The 20168-nt window shown below is 36.3% G+C and overlaps 1 protein-coding gene across 4 annotated transcripts in view; it reads right to left on the bottom strand.

Annotated features, from left to right (window-relative positions):
- NEDD4 (NEDD4 E3 ubiquitin protein ligase) overlaps nt 1–20168 on the bottom strand; it is a 133097-nt gene that overhangs the window by 65809 nt on the left and 47120 nt on the right. For 3 of the 4 annotated variants that reach the window (XM_030318123.1, XM_030318125.1, XM_030318124.1), the window contains one exon: nt 17891–17944. In XM_030318123.1, the coding sequence (XP_030173983.1) occupies nt 17891–17944 (54 nt within the window). Of the gene's footprint in view, nt 1–9857; nt 11948–17890; nt 17945–20168 lie in introns of those variants that run through there. The other variant, XM_030318122.1, reaches the window with a different exon arrangement.

Genomic DNA, 20168 nt, shown 5'->3' with positions numbered 1-20168 from the left:
TTTTAATAGATCTATTGTCTTACTCAGGGTGATTATCATGTGTATTACATTTAAATAGATTGCCAAGAATGCAAAAGGTTAGGAAATATGTTAAGGAAACCACATATTCCATTACAAAGAAGGTTTAATTTAGTCTTTCTGGAAGAATCTTCACTTCTATAATATACACAATGTATATTCAGACAAAGGTATGAAAACCAGGTACCTCACTTACTGTAATTTAACTAAATTAATTACAGTACCTTAAGGATTTAGTAAGTAAATATCACTTTTAAGGCATGGTTTTACCCTGAACTAACTCAGTTTCAGAAACTAAAACAATCACCTTCATTCATAGTTTATCAAAACCATAGTTTATCACTATAGAACATAACTGGGCAATCATGTGAAGTTTTCTCTGTGGGGAACACTAGCCTCTGAGAAAAGACCTCTAGATACTGACAGTCAGAAGTCTCCCAATGATGAAGCCTCCCAGTTTAAAGGCCCCACACAATTACAGAGCCTCCTGATCACTTGGTCGTGACTCACTCTGAAATATGAACAAACAGCCAAGGTTCACCAGACACCTGAAGGAAAATGTTCAATAACAAAGAGAAATGAAAAACAATAACAGCAAAGGGACCCAAAGGAGCAAGAGACACTGTAGCACTCGCAACAAAACTTAGAAAAAGAACTTGAAGTAAAATATTCTCAAAGAAATAAGAGATTGTATTTATAAAACAAGAATAAGAATAGGGAATAATCAGAAACAAAGACAGAACTTTAGAAATTAAAATAACCAAAATTTTAAAGTTAAGAAGAGAGGGAAACTTGGAGGAAGTCTTCCAGAAAGTAAAAAAGGAGTCGAAGAAACAGAAAACAGGAGAGAACAGTAAATTATAAGAGCAATGCAAGAGATGCAAACTTTGGCTCATAGGAATTCTAGGAAAAGAAAACACAGAGAAAAAGGCAGAAAGGAAATCTTCAAAGAAATTAACCTGATTTTTAACACAGGCACATGTGTTATCTTGATAAAAATTATATAGGCAATCACGTATATCAGGATTTAGGTGCTCACCTGCCTAACGTAGGTCTAAGGACGTTATTATATATTATACTGTTGCACTCTACTTGTTTTTTTTTTAATAGATTATGCTGTCTTCTCATCTAAATTGTAAATTCTTCAAAGTCAGGAATAATATTTGCCACTTAGGGCAGGCACATATTCTATTTCCGATAAATACTTGTTAAACTCATTTGCTTTGAAGATGACTTTAGTTTCCAGTAAGCTCTGTGACTGTTTAAGAGGGTTCAGTCTTTCAGCCTCGGTACAAAAGGTAAAGGTCATTCTTAGCTAAAACAGTTACTTGAAACCCCAGGAACAACTCTGAGAATCTAGATCTCACATCGTTTGGGATGAAATCATTTCACTAAACAATGATAAATTTAAAGTTGGTCAAACAGCCTTTGTTAAAATACCCTGACAAGTTTTGGCCCATTCAATTTTCTTTTCAGAAAACTTGATCTGAGCCTCCATCCAGCCACATAGTTCTACGATACCAGTTCATGGAATATGTAGGCTATGAATCAGACTCTACTGTGGAAACTAATCCTTGAGTCACGATCATAATATTCCATTGGCATCCACCCCAGGGACAAGGTATTCATTTAAGAGTGCCACTCTTTCATGCAAAGGATGAAGCATCAAGTAGTTCCCACTCATTATTACAGTCATCTCTTAAATATCCTAGTTTGGTTATCTATTTGGACAAGGCTGTCTGGTCACCCTCATCTATCAGGATTCTACAGTCATCTCTACTCTCCCAAAGGGTCTCTTAGTTTTGGTCATTAATTTAATAAATATTTATTGAGCATCTGTTTTGAGTAATGCATTGTTCTAGGTACTGGGGATATAGTAATGGATAAGCCAAAAAGTCTCTGACTTAGGGAATTACAACTGAGTAAAGTAGAACCAAGAAAAGATTACCCATTTGTTTAATCCTTTCTCTAGAATTCTTCTCTGACCAATTCTAGAAAATGTACATTTGTCTATCTGCTTGCTTGCCCATCTATTTCTATCTCCCTTTCTTTAACTATTTTCTTGCTATGCTTCCTTTTCCCCATTTCTTACCCAAAATGTTTAATATCTTATTTGGCTCCCTAAAAGCAGGCTAAGCCAAGAACAGCTACAAAGTCTACAAAAACCCAGCTACCGATAAGATTTCTTAAACTGTTCCAAAGGAAGGACAGTTTCTAAGATTTTCATGTACTGCTTCACAATTAAGAAGTAATATATACTTTTAAGCATTACAAAGTTATGTATACATGATTTCTACATTTTCTCCTTAAAGAGTTATCAAAAGAACAGTTCATAAGTAAGCACTGATTATATATAGTGTTTCAATTCATTACATTAGGCCAGTGTAATATTTAAAAAATTCTTAGTGGGGCACCTGGGTGGCTCAGCCGGTTAAGTGTCTGCCTCTGGATTTCAGCTCAGGTCATGATCTCACAGTTTGTGAGATCAAGCCCAGTACCTAGCTCTGCATTGACAGTGCAATGCCTGCTTGGGATTCTCTCTCTCTCTCTCTCTCTCTCTCTCTCTGTCTCTCTGCCCCTCCCCTGTTAGCAAGTGCTCTCTCCCTTTCTCTCTGTCTCTCTCTCAAAATAAATAAATAAACATTTAAAAAAAATTCTTAGTAGTACCCTGACACTGTACAGAAAATATATTGAAAACATTAAAAATGTTTACAAAGAGAAAGAATATACTGCTTGAAAAAGCCAAAACATTTAAGAAACATATAACATTTAAATTGAGTATTTTTCAAATCTCATGCCAAGAGGGAAAAAATTAACGTATGTGACAATTTTAAGAACAACATAACCAGAATTACAGCCATTATAAATTTAAGAGACTTCTTTAAGTAGAATTCCAAACATTATAGACTAATAGTTTTAAAGTCTTAAATGAAACTAAAATGTAATCCTGGAAAAATTTAATAGTTAGAATTCTGTCAGAGTCATATCAAAGGTCTTTTATAAGACAGGTAGGCAACCTTGCTCTTCAATGTTTCTTGGTCCAAACAATCTCTTCTATATTACATGGTCTCAGTCAATAATGAGTCTAAAGCCTAAGTAGATTTAAAATTCTTTGAAAATTATTTTGGCCCTGGCCACAGTATACTTCTAGCTCTGCTTTATGTAAAAGTGGGAGAAGGACTCATTGGATACGTCAACTATAAACTGTATTACTGTTGGCGTGCCTGGATGGCTCCGTCGGTTAAGCATCCGACTTCGGCTCAGGTCACGATCTCGCGGTTTGTGAGTTTGAGCCCTGCGTCGGGCTCTGTGCTGACAGCTCAGAGCCTGGAGCCTGCTTCGGATTCTGTGTCTCTCCATCTCTTGGCCCCTCCCCTGCTCATGCTGTCTCTCAATAATAAATAAATGTTAAAAAAAATTTTTTAATTGTATTACTGTTCTCATAAGAGAATGGTCTTCTCAAATTATGTTTGAGAAATTAGCAGTATTGATAGGCCTTAGAAGCGTGTTAGAAATATAGTACTATCAGGCATCCCAGACCTACAGAACCAGAATCTGCATTTTAATAAGATCTTCAGGAGATGTACATGCACATGAAAATTTGAGAAGTACTGGTCCAACTGACAACTTAAGGCATTTTCCAATTGCAATCTTCAAAGCATTAGAAGGCAGCTTGCCAACAAAAGTGTGAGAAAGAAAGGGAAAAAAGGAAAGTAGTCTTGAATAATATTATTTTAGCTATAACATAAAATGTTACACACTCAGCTTTTGTAAGGGGGACAAAAGCTTAAAAAAATATGTTAAGAATGTTTCTGTACTTTAACAAACAACTGAATTTAAAAGACATTGTCCATTGTACCACAAATACACTTGATGTAAATTGGTTTTTGCCTGGTAATATTTTTCTATTATGGAAAATCACAAAATGTTTCACAGTGTTATGGTTTTGTAATACACCTGCATCAAGAGAAAGCCTGATGTTCCCCCCGCCTGTCACCTCCATAGATATCCTAGAGCCTAACTAGAAACATCATGGATTTACTTGGTCAAGAAGTTCTTCGTTGTTACTAGACCATGAACTACAACGTGCATAAGCCAGGTACCTGCTTAGCCTTACACATGCTCAGATCTGCTCTAGTTATATCTAAGAAGTTTTATTAAATCTCAGAGTAGGTAAAATTGCTTTTCAACAATTGTTCCCATGTTGAAAGTCTTCCCTAAAATATCTCACTGAGCTGGGACAGATTTTCTCACCTCTTGTTTTGAAATGCTTTCTTCTACTGCTAAGTGTCTGTCTTCATCTGATTATAGTCTTCTGGTCTCACACATGGCAAACAAAGAATTCTGAACCACACACTTGAGCAATACTTCAGGTATTTCCTGGATATGCCGACAAGATCATTGGTTCCCATTCTTAGCATTCATTCACTTCTGCTAACCACCCTGCTGACCTCAACACACAGGCTGGCCACATGCAGGGACTCTGCCTAGCCCCTTCTGCCTGGTCCTGGTCCTGGTCCTGACTTCTCCCGGTCTTGCCAGTTCACTGTGACCAAATGCAAAGGGAGAGGGAACGTAGAAGAGTGAGTCCTCACAACTCCTAGGACATGGTGGGCTACATATCCTGGAAGAAGCCTGTGACAGAAAGACAGAAATGCCTATTTTCCAAGTAGTGTGTAGCAACAGACCTTCAACCCTGACTTGCTTTCTATGTGGAATCTCTGTGTTTGTTTTGTCTCCTTTTTGGTGGTACAGAGAGTGATGAGAAAGTTAAGAATAACGCTGTTCAAAATGAGCTGTGACTATTCATAGGCAGCATTAAGTTTTCTCTTCTAATGTGTTCTTTCATCTCAGATTACTGAATCTCCATTTCTGGTTTCACTGCTCATGTTCACTTATTCTGTGGTTCAAAGGTAAAAGAACAGAGATATAAGCCCTTTCCCCCCCTAGAGAACAGGCTGTAATATCCTCATGGACAGAGAATTCGTCTTGTGCATTTACATCCACCCAATACCATGTCTTCTTTATACCAGCCATTAAATACATATTGTGCCTACACTAACTCATGCCTCTTTTATGACATTGAACAAGTCTTTCTGCTTCCTTACCTGTTGCATTCTTTCTTCAACCAGGCTTTCACACTATCCTCCTGAACCCACTCTTGCTAAAGTCACCAAGGAACTCCTAACTGCCACATCAGTGGATGCATAGGCTCTGTGGTGCTATATGCTGCCCTCCTTGAATTTTCCCTTGACTTCTGGGCTTCCCTGCTCTCCTGGCCTTTCTGTCCCTCCAGTGGCTCTTTTCTTAGTCTCCTGATTATTCCTTCTTCCACTGTCTTCCCAAAGCTGGTGGTCCCTAGAATTCTGATTTACCACCCACTCCCAACTCACTTTTGTGCTTTTTAGTTCATTCTTACCTAAGGCCTTAACTAACTGGTAACTCCCAAGCTACATTTCCAGCTCTCTCTTCTCTCCTGAATCCTGATTCTGTATCTCCAACAGCCCTACTTGACAGCAGCACTTAACATATGCACTTAACACACTTAATACCACCCTCTTAATACATGAACCTAATAATGCATGATTTCTTCTTGGCCCTCCCAACCTGTCTTTCTCCTGGATTCTCTGTCTTAGTTCATGACATCACCATTCACCTAGTCATCCAAATTAAGATACTTTGGTTCATTTATAATCCATGGTGTCGTAAGAATTTATCATCTAAAAACATAAAAATGAGCACATCATACACTCTCAGATAGATTTCCTTTGCCTAACTATTGTCAGTTAGCAAGAGACACCCTGTTTTCTCTTCAGCATGAGGTACTACACCCAATGAAAGTCCAACCCACTTCTAGTGTATCATCTCCTCCTACATCTCTGGACTCCCTGTGCTTGACTCACACTGAACTATTTATGGTGTGACCCTTTCATGCCTCTAGCCTTGTAAGTGCAGCTGCTTCTGCTTAGAGCGATGATTCTCAACAGAGGTCAGTTTTGCCCCTAGTGGACACTTGGCAATATCCGGAGACATTTTTTGATTATTACAACTAGAGGAGAGGGGTGCTACTGGCATCTAGTGGGTGGAGGCCAGAGATGCTGCTGAACACCTAAGGCACAAGGCAGTGCCCCCACAACAAAAAGTATACAGCCCAAAATGTCAACAGTGCTGAGACTGGTGATCCTTGCTCTAGAATATCCTTGCTTTCTCTGCCTGGTGAACTCCAACTCACCCACTAAGACTCAGCTCAAATGTCACCACCTCTGTGAAGCCTTCTCTACCAACCAGGTCATCTCCTCCAGACAAGAATTCTTGCACCTTTTTTACTTTCTCATACACACCTCTATTTTAGCACATCACATATTAGACTGAATTTGTGCTTGTTTGTTTGTTTACCAGTGTGTCTCTATTACTAGCATGGGAGTTCCCTCAAGTAGAGACCATATTTTATTATCTTTTATTCCCAGGGCTTGGGTGAGTGCCTGGCAAAGAGTAGGCACTCAGATGTGTGCTAGATGAATGGATTAAATAAATCATATCTATGGAGAAGTAGAAAGTGTTTCAGAAGCAAACAATTCAGCTCCCTAAACAACTCTGAAGTTAACATTACAGTTTCTCAGTTCTAAGAGCTATACATTCACAAGCATACATTTCTTACCAAATTTCTAAGACTGGTCACTCACAATGTTGCATCATGGCTTTAGAGTCAATGTTTATAAACCATATTGGATTTTATAGGAAAGTTTCAGTGTTGTTCAAAATAAATTTAACCAAATGTTTCTAAATATTCTGCTGGAGTTAATAAGGGCAGAGAAAAAAATGGAACTCTAAAACAAATATATATTTAAAACACTTATTTTAGTAAGAACAACTAAATAAATTGTTGAAATGTCTAATCTTGAGATTAGTGTTAAAGGCTTTTGAAATAATTACGACATAGTTTTTTAAAGTTCTATTACACTAGGCTTGAACAATTTACCTCCCTGGGATGAAGCAACAGAAAATGAAGAAAAAATTTTATAACAAAGAGAATAAAACATAAAGCCAAAGTATGGGATAAAAAACATGCATGTATGTGAAGAATGAGGACATGTACAAACTTGGGCAAAATGCTAAGGTATTTTAAATAATAGGGTAACAAAATCTCTGAGCATCCTTACAACATAACATGGGAGATTTAGAAAACAACAGGTAGGAAAAAATAAAATAATAATGAGTAAACCATTATATAGAGCTTAGAAATATGAAGAGTAATTTTGGTAACTAGATAAAAACTACTTCTTGACTGAGCTGACAAAATATTACACACCATGTGAAAATATCAAATATCTACTTTCAGATCAAAAGTCATTATTTCAGAAAGTATATATAATAAACACATGCTGGTTATTGTTATGTTCTTTGATAGCAAATGAATAAAATAAACATTATCATGCAGACTACAAAGTCCCATTTTCATTCTATTGTAAACACAGAACAGAGCCCTGTTGCAGATACAGGAAAAAGTTCTCAGTAGATTTTAAAAATTAGCCATTAATGAGCTGTTATTGTAGAGAACTAGAAACTGGATACTATGCTGCTAGAGACTGGTAGCTAAACACATAAGAAAAGAATCCGTAGACTGTCAGTGCTTTAGAAACCAGGGTCCCTGACCAAAGCAGTGATTTAATTTCATGGCTGCTCAGTACAGATAGCTGACATTACTAAATGCTACTCTAATATCAACTTGTTAAATGTGAATCCAGACTCAGCATATCAGAATACTAACCCAGACTAACCGGAGTCATGGGAAATATTTTGGGAGCTGTTTATTTATAAATGAGTTACAATATACCACTATAATTAGATTAATATATAATTATTGATAAACACAGGATTATTTCTAAAACCCATTATTGTTGCCACTGCTAAGTTTAGAAAAAACAACACTAGCATTTTCCTCGTAAAACAACCCTTACCAATCAATTAGATCAATTTAGATCTAGTATATGTTGAATTTAATGGTCACTAGGTTGCTTACCAATACTTTTATAAAGAGTTGTTTCATAAATATTAAATGGAGGGACACTTTAAAGCTCTCCACCAAACTGCACACTTACGAACTATTTATAATCCAATAATCCCAACAAAAAATAGAATCTGCACAAAGCTAGACATTTGGCTGTCACAAAAAAATATTTAAGTTAGCTTACCTAAATTAAATAAAACTAATAGAAGTGTATATTTTTAGCTATGCAAAAGGCATTTAGTCACACTTTATTAAAAAACATTAAAAATACCTCTTTTTCAAAAGCATCATTAATAACAAACTATAACATTACTGCAAAAATAAACTATTTTAAGGTTATTTCTATAAATATATTTATTCACAAATATTTTGAGGTTAATTATTCCTTTCAGATTAATTATTTCATTAAATGTATAATAAGTTTACAAGGTACATGTAATTCAATTAGCAAGTTATTAATATGTTTCTTTATAGTGTCACTTCATTGTTTTCTTTTGAGGGCAAAACAGTTTGATGGATTATAATCTAAAAGTTGTTTTTTTTAAAGTTTCATAAATGAAATAATCCTAAAACATAGGTCAGAACTGGAAATCTAATCTTTATTCATCTTCAATAAAGTAGTTGTTTATATTAACCTCTGGGCATTTTATTTATGAGATTTCAAAAGAGAGAAAACTATCAACTACTTGATATTTTATTTACCTAAACCTCTTTGTCCAGATGTTTAAAAAAATTTTTTAATGTAGATATTGAGTGTTATATAAACACAGATAAACAGATAAGGGTTTTTTCCCCCCTAAACTATTATGTAGTGTCATCTAGAATTGGTTTAGCCAGAAAAAAATTTTAATTTCCTGGAATCTGGCAAGACTTTACAAATACAGAAAATTTTAAAAATCTACTTAAGTTCAAATACTTTGGAAAATCTATTTAAGTTCAAATACTTTGGAAAGACTCAATTATACAAAGAACTGTTTTGGTTAAGATTCATTAGAGTTAAATTGCTAATATAATAAACAAAATTATCAAAATAACAAATTAATAAAGTAACTAGAAAAGTATGGGAAATGCCTAGCAATTGAAACCAAATTCAAAAAATATAAAATTTAAAATTCAATATTGTTGAAAGACTGAGTTAAATTTTAGAAGGCAGTCTTAACTGGTAGCTAAAGGAAAATCCGGGTGGAAACAAAATTCCTGTGGTTAAGGCTATATACAAATGCAAATGCCATTTATCTTTCCTCTGCTTTAAACGTGCAGCATAAGAGTTTTTATCAATGTTCTAATAAATACATACATTTTAGAGAAACATTTTCTCTGTGTTCATTTGCAACAATATTTTCACATTTTTATGTAGGCTTTTTATTGTTTAATATTTTAAATAAGCATTCTATATTTTACTTAGTTTCACAATGATTAAGGAGGGAAGAATACTAAATGAACATTTTTGAAAGTGGGAATAAAATATGGAATTAGATATTAAAATGCCATGTTACTGGAGGAAAAAAATACACCAAGGTAAAAATGTTAACAAAATAAATTATTATTTAAAGCTTGTTTTTATGCAACAGAAATGTGTCATGGCCTAAATCACTTTGGAAAGTTTTTTTTTTTTTTTTTTTAATGCACGTTTTCAACACTGGTAAAATAACAAATAGAGCTATAAACTATTCTTCAGATTTACAAATACAAAGATTAGGACTGTAAAACACTTGCTAGCTAAGGACCAGGGAAGTACATAAAACTGCTAAGTTATAATAAATTTTAACCAAATAGTCCATAAAGCTTTTCCAGAATAAATTAACATTTACCAAGACCAAAGGAAACTTACCTTACAAGAATGCTTTAAAGAATTAGATAGTTTATTTGTGAAATCTCTGTTACTGTCTCTTGATAAATTATCAACTTTATCTTCATTTCCAGATGCAAACTTTATGAGTAATTGCGATGGTCCCCCCGTAGAACAATTGTGCTTAAGGCTGGATAAACAGGAAACATTTGGATAAGTTCCTCCCAATGAAATACTTCTTTGTAAAACAGCATGATTTTTGTTGATCTGTAAATTTGGTCTTTCCAACTGTCCATTGATATTTATTTGGTAATCTACATTTTGGGAGGATGGTAAACGTGCAGATGTCCTATGCATAAGCTTACTGCACTCTGAATCAGAATTAAGCTTAATTTCTGACATCTCTGGTTTACAATCACCATTTGCTGTTTCACAATCTAACGTAGGTGCTTTTTGTTGGGTGAAATGCACTGAAACACAAGAATATCCTTCAGATGACTTTTCACAGATAGTCTGATTCGGACTGTTATTTGCAATAACAATTTTCTTTTGTAATGAGCCCTTCCTGTGAAGTGGTCGTATGTCTCTTACTTCTCCGGGAGTACAGATTGTTTTAGATAACCGAAGTCCATTGACAGCTGTTGAAAGAAATCCCTTAGCACCAGGACCATCCTCACTGTGGGCAAATTCACTAGGAGAAATTATAAACTGGTGTGAGGTTTGATAGGATCCTTTGCTCGGAAGAATATCTGTACTTGTTGGAGAAGTTGGTGGGGTATTTGAAGGACTCCTAGGAAAAATGACTAAGGATGAACAACGTTTTAGTGGAATTTTCGAGTTCCTGCTCACTGGCAATTTCATAATTTCTAGTCCGTGCTCCAAGTCATCCTGGACAAAGGGAACGGTACTTGGACTTCTTGAAAAAATTTCACAGGGAGTAGTATTCCTGTATGGCACACTTCTGTTGGAGGTGCTGTCGGAAGATAAATTTCCACCAAGAAAAGTATCATCAGTTGGTGGAAAAGTATAACCACTGCTGTCACTGATGATACTGTTTGTGTAGGAACCACCACTTGTGATACTTGTGCATGATCCATAATCACTACCATTGCTGCTGTAAGACCCATTCTCGCTGGTGGAACAGTTACTAAGGCTACTGCTGCGAAGGGCAGAACTGCCTACATGGTTACCATCATTCACAGCATTCAGTTCATTATCAGCCACAGCATTGTTGTAAACACCGTCCTTCAAGACACACATAAATGAAGCATCATCACCATCAGCTAAGACATTGCTAGACTGAAGACATCCACTGTACCTTGTTGGCTGTAGTGAAATCTGCAGACAGCTGCTCTTTTTATTAACGTTTTCAGGTGAAGGAACAGATGATCTTTCCTGAGACTTAACGTTTTCCTGTATTAACGGAGCTAGTGCAGTCTGTCTAGGAGTCAGCTTCATTTGAACAACGTTAGACGTTGAAATCCGTGTTGGTCTTTTGAAGCACATGTGAACATTGTTATCCAGATCATCTCCGGAGGTCTCTGACAAAGGATAAGTATTGCTTCTTCTGGCTGCAAAGTGCAATCGTAAGCTTTGTGCCATTTGTTCTCATTTCCAAACATGTTAAGGGCTGAAAGTCATAACAAAGATCTCTGTCGGGAGACAGGCTAGAAGCAGCTGCACTGCATCGAAGGAAAAAATCATTTGTGGTGCCTAAAAGAGCTCTTAAGTAGTAGTCTTTATCCTAAGTAAAACCTTAGATACCAGATATCATAGAAAGAAAAAGACGACCCATTCCTGAGACTGACGTTTCCAAATATTTTTGAATCGCGTGTAGTCAAAATGCCTTCACTTACAAAGCACTTGATTTCCAGCGACCTTTAAGCTGAGCTCAGCTGCAGCACACTGCCTCAAACACTGCCAACCTTGTTTCAATTATACCTTCTCCAATTTGCATGAATGAGTAACACAAGAACAACAATCTTCTAGCATTTCAAGTTGAAACAGTATTTTTTCACTCCAGCTCTACTAAATGAACATTTAACTATGTGAATCACGGTGCCTATACTTTCTCCAGCAGAGTTTGACCACTAATATTTTTACCCATAAGGATAGAATTACAGGAAGTTGGTAGGAATGAAACCCCATGTAATTGAGTATCAAATCAAGGATTGAATTTCCAAATAGTAGCCAGAGTAGGGAATCTCATCAAGTCAGTTGATGTAGAAAGGCATATATTCTGATAGTTTTTTTTTAATGAGTAAATTCAAACAGTTGTATAAATTTGGAAATACTAAAACTTTGGGGTTCTGAATTAAAACTCTAGCATTAAATCAAATAGATAAGTATTTTAGCTTCCAAAACCCTACTTATAAAAAGTGAAAGCTTAAGGAGAGCAATACAAAATTAGCTTAGTAATACTATTGAAAAATTGAGCATAGGTCTGAGAAAGAAAGGTTTAAGAGAAGCTGTCACCAAGCATTTTCTCCTGTAATTTTAAGGCCTTTTCCAGCCAAGTAGTACAGTCTTTAAATGATGCCATTTATATTTTGACTATTACAACTCTGCCAAGAAATAGCCTAAGCAAACATTCCATTAAAAATATATGCAGATTAGACAGAAAAACTATACCCCAATATAGTTTGAGCACACAAGATATTTTATTCCACTGTCTCTGCAATTCATTCACTTAAGAGAGTGTTGTGGTAAGTAAAGAAGTCTAAAAAGGATTTAACACATCAAATAAACATATCTCAATGCCAATTCTGTTCTGAAAACTCTAAGAGCTCTTTGCTGGCCTCTACTGGTGTGTTGAAACAATCCATGTAGCTGTTTGATATCTAGAGAGAAATACAAACCAAGCTGCATATTTCTTTGTATAAACAAAGTCCATACTTGTTTACATTTTTGAGTACTAGCATTGCCCTCGAGGTGGAATTAGTTACTACTGCTGATAGAGCTCCCACAGTACAGAACAGTAGACTGTTTGTTCTCCAAGAGCTTGTGATTTTGTATATATATTTTTTCTGCTTTGTATTTATTTAACCTTTACTTTATTTTCAGTTTACTAGGTAATAAAAGTTTAATATTTTAATTTCTCCCCCAAATGTCATAGACCAAGTTTGGTATTCTATTTGAAAGAAACAAAGTTATTTTTAAATAATACTCTAGGGTATATTTAAACCCCTTACCTGAATTTTATAGCTGGAACTCCAGTAATAAATATATACTGGCTCATTCATAGGAGAGTAAAAAGTAAAATAGTTCAGTTGTTTACACCACATGGTACTACACCCAAGTTGTATTTTTCTAAGTAAGATTTTTTCCTAAGTAAAAGCAAATATGTAAAACATATACTTGCACTTTGTTTAAAAAAGAAAATGCCTTAAGATAGATCTGTTCTCAATCACAGTCTTCTAAACAGTATTTTTAATCAATTAAGATATGATAAAATAGAAATACGGAATTTGTGAAATTATATTTCTGACTAGAATGATACAGCACTATGTTTTGGAATGTGTACAATAATCGCAAACTTAGCAATACAATTATTATATTATTTTGGTTTTATATAATCTACCTCCTTTACGATTTTACAGACTTCAGGAAATATTCCCTATAATCCTCTTTCCTTATAGAAGGAACAGTCCTAATCTTTTCACTTTGCCTTCAAATGACTTCAGCTTTTCTTCTTGAATTAAGTTAGGGGTCTCATAGCTTAAAGAACAAACACTTCTAATAGGCTAATTAATAGGATTTAACTGCTCATACCTGTGGCCTAAAGCTTCTAGTTAAACTCCTCCGGTTGTTGATATAAAATAATGAACCTCAGGTATTTGGCTAGATAAATGTTTTCTCTTTGGTAAGCTTCTCCAGAAGCATCAGTTTCATGTCCCCTAACTAGGTATCAAGCTTCCAGACCATGAGGACCGTGGCCACACATTTCTTGGGACATTTCTGGGCTCATGCTCAGCGCCAAGTAAACACTAAGTAACACCAGGGAGGAGATTAAATGGATGGATGGTCACACTTACTCTGAGTGCCTAATGCTTTCTTTCAGGAATTTTTTTTTAAAGTTGATCCAGGGGTGTCTGGATGCCTCAGTCGGTTAAGCGTCCGATTCTTGATTTAGGCTCAGGTCATGATCTCACTGTCGTGAGTTCTAGCCCTGCAACAGGCTCTGCGCTCACAGTGCGGAGCCTGCTTTGGATCCTCTGTCTCCTTCTCTCTGCCCCTCCCTCCCCACTCCCTCAAAAATAAGTATACGTTAAAAAATAAATAAAAGTTGATTCAGCTATTACTGGAAATACTGAATATTGAAGAAAATTAAATTGAATATTAAAGAAATATTGAAAAGTACCACAGCTGGATCGGAAGGAATGATGATTGAAAATTTTCAAAGAGGGGGCTTAAGACAAGGAAAAGTAAGGCAAGAGAATGATATGCACTTTCCAGCCTGCCAGTCTGAGTTTAAACTGCAGACAGGCTAAAGAATTTGCATTGCTGGTTCTGGGCTGGGATTGCACAGGATCTGTACCACCATTACAGCAGTTCAGTGGAGAGCCTGGGGTAGAATGTAGCCCCTTAGCCAAACAGATTCCAAAAGAGGAGCATCAATTCCAAAAGAAGAGGTGGAGAGCGGTCACACCCTCATCGGGGAGGAACCTATGCAAGTCCTGTAGAATTTCATACTCTGGAATGAAATGCATAATATCTGAGGATTAGATTGAAGCTCAGGACCCCACATTCTGAGATGTTTGGTTATTGATTATCTACACAGAAAATAATGTGATTAAATGTCAGGAATAGACTCTGGATGACACTAATCATTGATTAGAAATTTGAAAGCCAGAGTCCACTGTGAACAATTGTATGTGTCAATGTGGCTGGGCTCTTTTGCCCAACTGTTTGGTCAAACAGTAGGCTAGATGTTGCTATGAAGATATGTTTCAGATGTGATTAACATTTATTCATGGGGTGCCTGGGTGGCTCAGTCAGTTAGGCAACCAACTTCGGCTCAGGTCATGATCTTGCAGTTTGTGAGTTGGAGCCCAGCTTCCGGCTCTGTGCTGACACCTTGGAGCCCGGAGTCTGCTTCAGGTTCTGTGCCTCCCTCTCTTTTTGCCTCTCCCCTGCTTGCACTCTCTCTCTGTCTCTGTCTCTGTCTCTCTCAAAATAAATGAATGTTAAAAAATTAAAAAAAAAACCACTTAATTCAGTAAATTTTGACTAAAGCAGATTACCTTCCATAATGTGATGGGCCTCATGCTATCAGCTAACGGCCTTAAAAAGCAAAGCCAGGGGCACCTGGGTGGCTCAGTTGGTTAAGTGTCCGACTTCGGCTCAGGTCATGATCTCACAGTCCGTGAGTTCGAGCCCCGCATCGGGCTCTGTGTTGACAGCTCAGAGCCTGGAGCCTGCTTCAGATTCTGTGCCTTCCTCTCTCTCTGACCCTCCCCCATTCATGCTGTGTCTCTCTCTGTCTCAAAAATAAATAAACATTGAAAAGCTGGTCTTTTTTTAAAAAAAAAAAAAAAGCAAAGCCAGGTTTCCTGAAGAAGCAATTAGACTTCAAGATTACAACATAGACACTCTGCCTAAGTTTCCAGCTTGCTTGCCTGCCCTACAGGTTTCAGAATCAAGACTGTGACATCAACTCTTACCTGAATATTCAACCTGTTAGCCCTGTCCTACAGATTCCAGACTTGCCAGAATCCACATGACCCAATCACAACCACATGACCCAATTCCTAAAATCAAATCTGAAGCAGGCTCCAGGCTCCAAGCTGTCAGCACAGAGCCTGACACAAGGCTCAATCAAACTCACAAGCCATGAGATCGTGACCTGAGCCAAAGTCAGACACTCAACTGACTGAGCCACCTAGGCACCCAAGAGTACTCTTTTTCAAAACAAATGTCACTTATATGACAAACATTTTCCACAGGACTAGAAATTATCTGCCTAAGATTTTATCCGTTGCTCTTTGTTGTACATTTCCAAAGAGTATTTGTTAGGAAAAGGATATGTTCTTAATTTTGTTGTGAATGCTATACAAGAATAAACACAAATGACATTTACAGAGGCACAGGACATTTACTGCCATACAATCAACCCTCTTACTCTACCAATGGCTACAGTTTCTATGACATCTCAGGTAATAGGTAATACTTCAATTACCTGCTAGGACTAACAACAAATCAGAGGCTTAGAATGACACACACCACCCTGTTCTAATGATTTCTTGCTCCCTTTTCCTAGTAAAGCGAGCTTCTTGAGAAAAGCTGTATTTCTAATTGAGAGCAGAGTATCCAACAGAGTTGATACCCTAAATGGCATACCTTAGTTAACATACCACAGAGGGATGTATTCACAGTGATACTATTTTAATAAATTCAAAAATATGCAAAAGGAAACTATACTCAGGGGGTACATATGTATAGGATGAACAATTTTTGAAGGCAAAGAAATGATAAGCACAATATTCAGGACAGTGTCTACTATGTGCGAGGGAAGAAAAGGAGATGTGATTGGGGAGGGGAAGTGAGGGTTGTAGAGTTTGGTAATGTTCTAGTTCTTAAGTTGAGTCGTAAGTGCATAGGTATTCGTCATATTATTTTAAAAAAAGATTTATATTACATACACTTTTCTATATGTTTATTTTATGATTTAAAAAACACAAATAGTAAATTCTACCTGGCCCCATCTAGAAGGAAAACAAATCTGTAGAGACAGAAGGAATAAAAAATCTCTATTCTATAGAAAATGCAAAAATACAAGCAGAAAACAAACATTTCTGCATATGACCATATCTGATAAGCAAATCTTCAACATCTGTCATATCACTCAGCCTTAAAGAGTTAGATTGCAGTTAGTGATCAGTCTCCTTTGGCAATAAAAACACCCTTTTGCTTATTATGAGGCTAATTAATATATTTTAATTTCAGTATCTTCCATTAGTAGTATAGTTATCATTTCTTGAGGGAAAAAAACATGTCATGTAGTCCAACACTAAAAACAAATTTTAAAAATCCAGTTTCTTAGTTAGCTAAGAAGTGAACATTTCTTTTTTGGTGCCTCTGTTTAATAACTGATATGCCTTACATAACACTGTTCTTTTTTTATGTTCAAATTTTATGTTCAAATTTTACAGGTTTAAAATATATATGTAAGGTGCTAAGAAGAAGATTTGGGGATGCCTGGGTGGCTCAGTGAGTTAAGCATCCATCCAACTTTGGCTCAAGACATGATCTCATAGTTTGTAAGTTTGAGCCCCACACTGGGTTCTCTGCTGTCACGGTGGAGCCTGCTTCAGATCCTCTATCTCCCTCTCTCTGCCCCACCCTTGCATGCTCTCTCTCTCTTAAAAATAAATGTACATTAAAAAATTTTTTTTAATTTAAAAAAATTTTGAAAAGATGCTAAGGAGAAGATGTAAAATAGTATTCCTAAGAGACAAAATTAGGAAAAGGATAGGACTTCAAGATAGTCTTTAGGAGACGAGGAATCAGAACTATCATTTCACAAACATAAAATCAGGTTTAACTTTGCCCTTTTTTTCTTTGCCTCTGTAAGAGCTCGCAGTCCTTTAGAGGCTTTATCAGTGTAAAGAGGACAGTCTTCTTTTGCAGAAGAGTGGGAAGAGGAGAAGGCATGAGACATGTAAGTACATACAAGTAATAGAAGAAATCCACTGCAAGGAGGAAGCACAGGTGCAGCCGCTCAGGGAGAAGTTTCCCAGAGCCTGTGCATACCCATGAGGCCACGCTGGAAGAGGGTGAGGGAAGGCAAGACAATGTGGCCAGCTTTCCTGCTATCCCACCACCTGCCACAACAGGTCTTGAGTAAGACTGTAATCTGGTGAGAACTGGCAATCAAGAGAGGTGCCTGGGAGGAGAATGGAAGGGTAGAAAGTAGCACCAAGAAGGAAAAAAAAAAATGTATCCACCTCTCCTTTTTGCCCAGAGCCTCCATAACCACCCCAAGTCAACTCTCACATCACAGATTCCCAGCGTATTTCCTCTGCTCTACTGAGATATACCCTGGCTTCGCATCACACTAGTGCAACATAACTTACCAATCGATTTTCATCAAATACTTCAAATAGAAGCCGGTGCTGCTGAGGATGGACCTAAGTTAAGAAAAACACAACCTTTCTTTAAAAACAAGTGAACATCAATCAACTTACGGACTCTGAGATAAATTCTTGAAAATGTTGCCATTTCCTAATTCTATTTAGGTGTATTTTAAATTATACGAGACACTTAATACAAAAGCAAACCAATCCTACGTCACCCATTTTCTAACAGCTTTACCGTAACAATGAAGTGGATTTGGGTGCTTATTTTTACATTTTTTCTAAAATAGAATGAAAGAAAGGAAAATAAAATGTCAAAAAAATTATTTAGATATTTGCAAGTACTTAAAAAAATAGGTTATAGGGGTGCCTGGGTGGCTCAGTTGGTTGAGCGACCGACTCTTGGTTTAGGCTCAGGGCATGATCTCATTGCTCTTGAACTCACGGCCAGCACAGAGCCTGTTTGGGATTCTCTCTCTCTCCCTCTCTCTCCGCCCCTCCCCTGTGTGCACACTCTCTCTCTTTCTCTCAAAATGAATAAATAAACTCAAATATATATACATATATATATTTATATATGGGTTATGTTTTAACTTATTATAAATTTTATTTACTGACTTCTCATTTATCAAGGTAGAACTACCCAAAGTAGTTCTCTGAATCCTTTTTAGTAATGACTAGTTTTCTGAATCCTTTTTAGTAATGACTTTATAGAACCATTTGTTGCTTCTACTACATAGACACAAGCAGTCAAAAAGTAAACACTTAGTTTTCACTTACAGTATAAATAAAAATTAATGTGCAGTATTTTATTTTTCAAAGCTGATGCTTTCATGTTTGCTGAGATATTCCAACATCGAGTTAACATCTACTAAATATCAAATATGAAGAAAATCTTTAATAATTTTTATACCAGAGATTAAGATGACATACAAAAAATTCTCACATTTAAGTTGATTTTTTTCCCTATGAGAATAAATACATTACATTAAACACTGTGATATTTTAAAACTTTGGTTTACATGTTAAAAATATTGACAGTCTTCAGCAAAAGGTCCAATAAGTGTGAAAAATATATTTAGATACCTAAGCCAATGTCCAGTCTCCCTTATGTCCTTCTGAGAACATAATCTTAATTTTGCCTGCAGCAGCATACTCAGGGTCACCACATTGTATAACTCTTGGGGGAGAGAGGCATTAATTTTTTAAAACTGAAGTATAGGATACATTCAGTAAAGTATAAAATTTACTAACCTTAAATACACAGTCTGATGACTTCTTTTTCTAAGAATTATCAAGAGGTAGAATTCTTTTTTTTTTAAATTTTTTTTTAACGTTTATTTATTTTTGAGACAGAGAGAGACAGAGCATGAACGGGGGAGGGGCAGAGAGAGAGGGAGACACAGAATTGGAAGCAGGCTCCAGGCTCTGAGCCATCAGCCCAGAGCCCGACGCAGGGCTCGAACTCCCGGATCGTGAGATCGTGACCTGAGCTGAAGTCGGACATTTAACCGACTGAGCCACCCAGGCGCCCCAAGAGGTAGAATTCTTATTTTAATCTAGGCAGACTAATTTCAAACTATATGCTCTTAATTACTAAGTTATACAGCCTCTCAAAGTTAAAAAAAAAAAAGAAAATTTGAGGTAAATGATCCAAAAATTAAAAACAAGTAATTGTATTAACATTAAATATATATATATTTCATAGGAGAAAGCATTAGGTAGGACTACAGGTTCAATCCATATCATTTAGTGTTTACAATGAAGATACAACTGCAATAAACATATATAAAAAATGCCATTAAGGGGTGCCTGGGTAGCTGTGTCAGTTGAGTGTCCAACTCTTGATTTTGGCTCAGGACATGCTCTCAGGGTCATGGGGTCAAGCCCTGAGTCGGGCTCTAAGCTGAGCATGGAGCCTGCCTGGGATTCTCTCTCTGCCCCTCCCCTATTCTCTGTCTCTGTCTCTCTTAAAATAAATACATAAATAATTTTTAAATACCATTAAAATATACAAAATACATACTAGTGAAAAGAAGGAATTATTAAAAGTAAATGTGGTCTTTATTTTTGAAATTTTCATAGTGGCCTCATTTAGAGCAAGATACATAAAGTACTCCAATGGCAAGTTAACAAAAGTTGCATTTTTTGATATCAGACAGCAAAGTTTGATACACATTTATTCAGTTAATTTACTTGGATTCTCTTCATTCTTACCAATTTTTTTTTCAAGTATGTTTCTATTTTTCTTAGTACTTTTCTTGATATTTGGCCCATT

Source organism: Lynx canadensis, chromosome B3, assembly GCF_007474595.2.
Source record: "Lynx canadensis isolate LIC74 chromosome B3, mLynCan4.pri.v2, whole genome shotgun sequence".
NCBI lineage: Eukaryota > Metazoa > Chordata > Mammalia > Carnivora > Felidae > Lynx > Lynx canadensis.
Note: the sequence above shows the minus strand (reverse complement) of the source record. Positions and strands in the feature narration are given on the sequence as shown.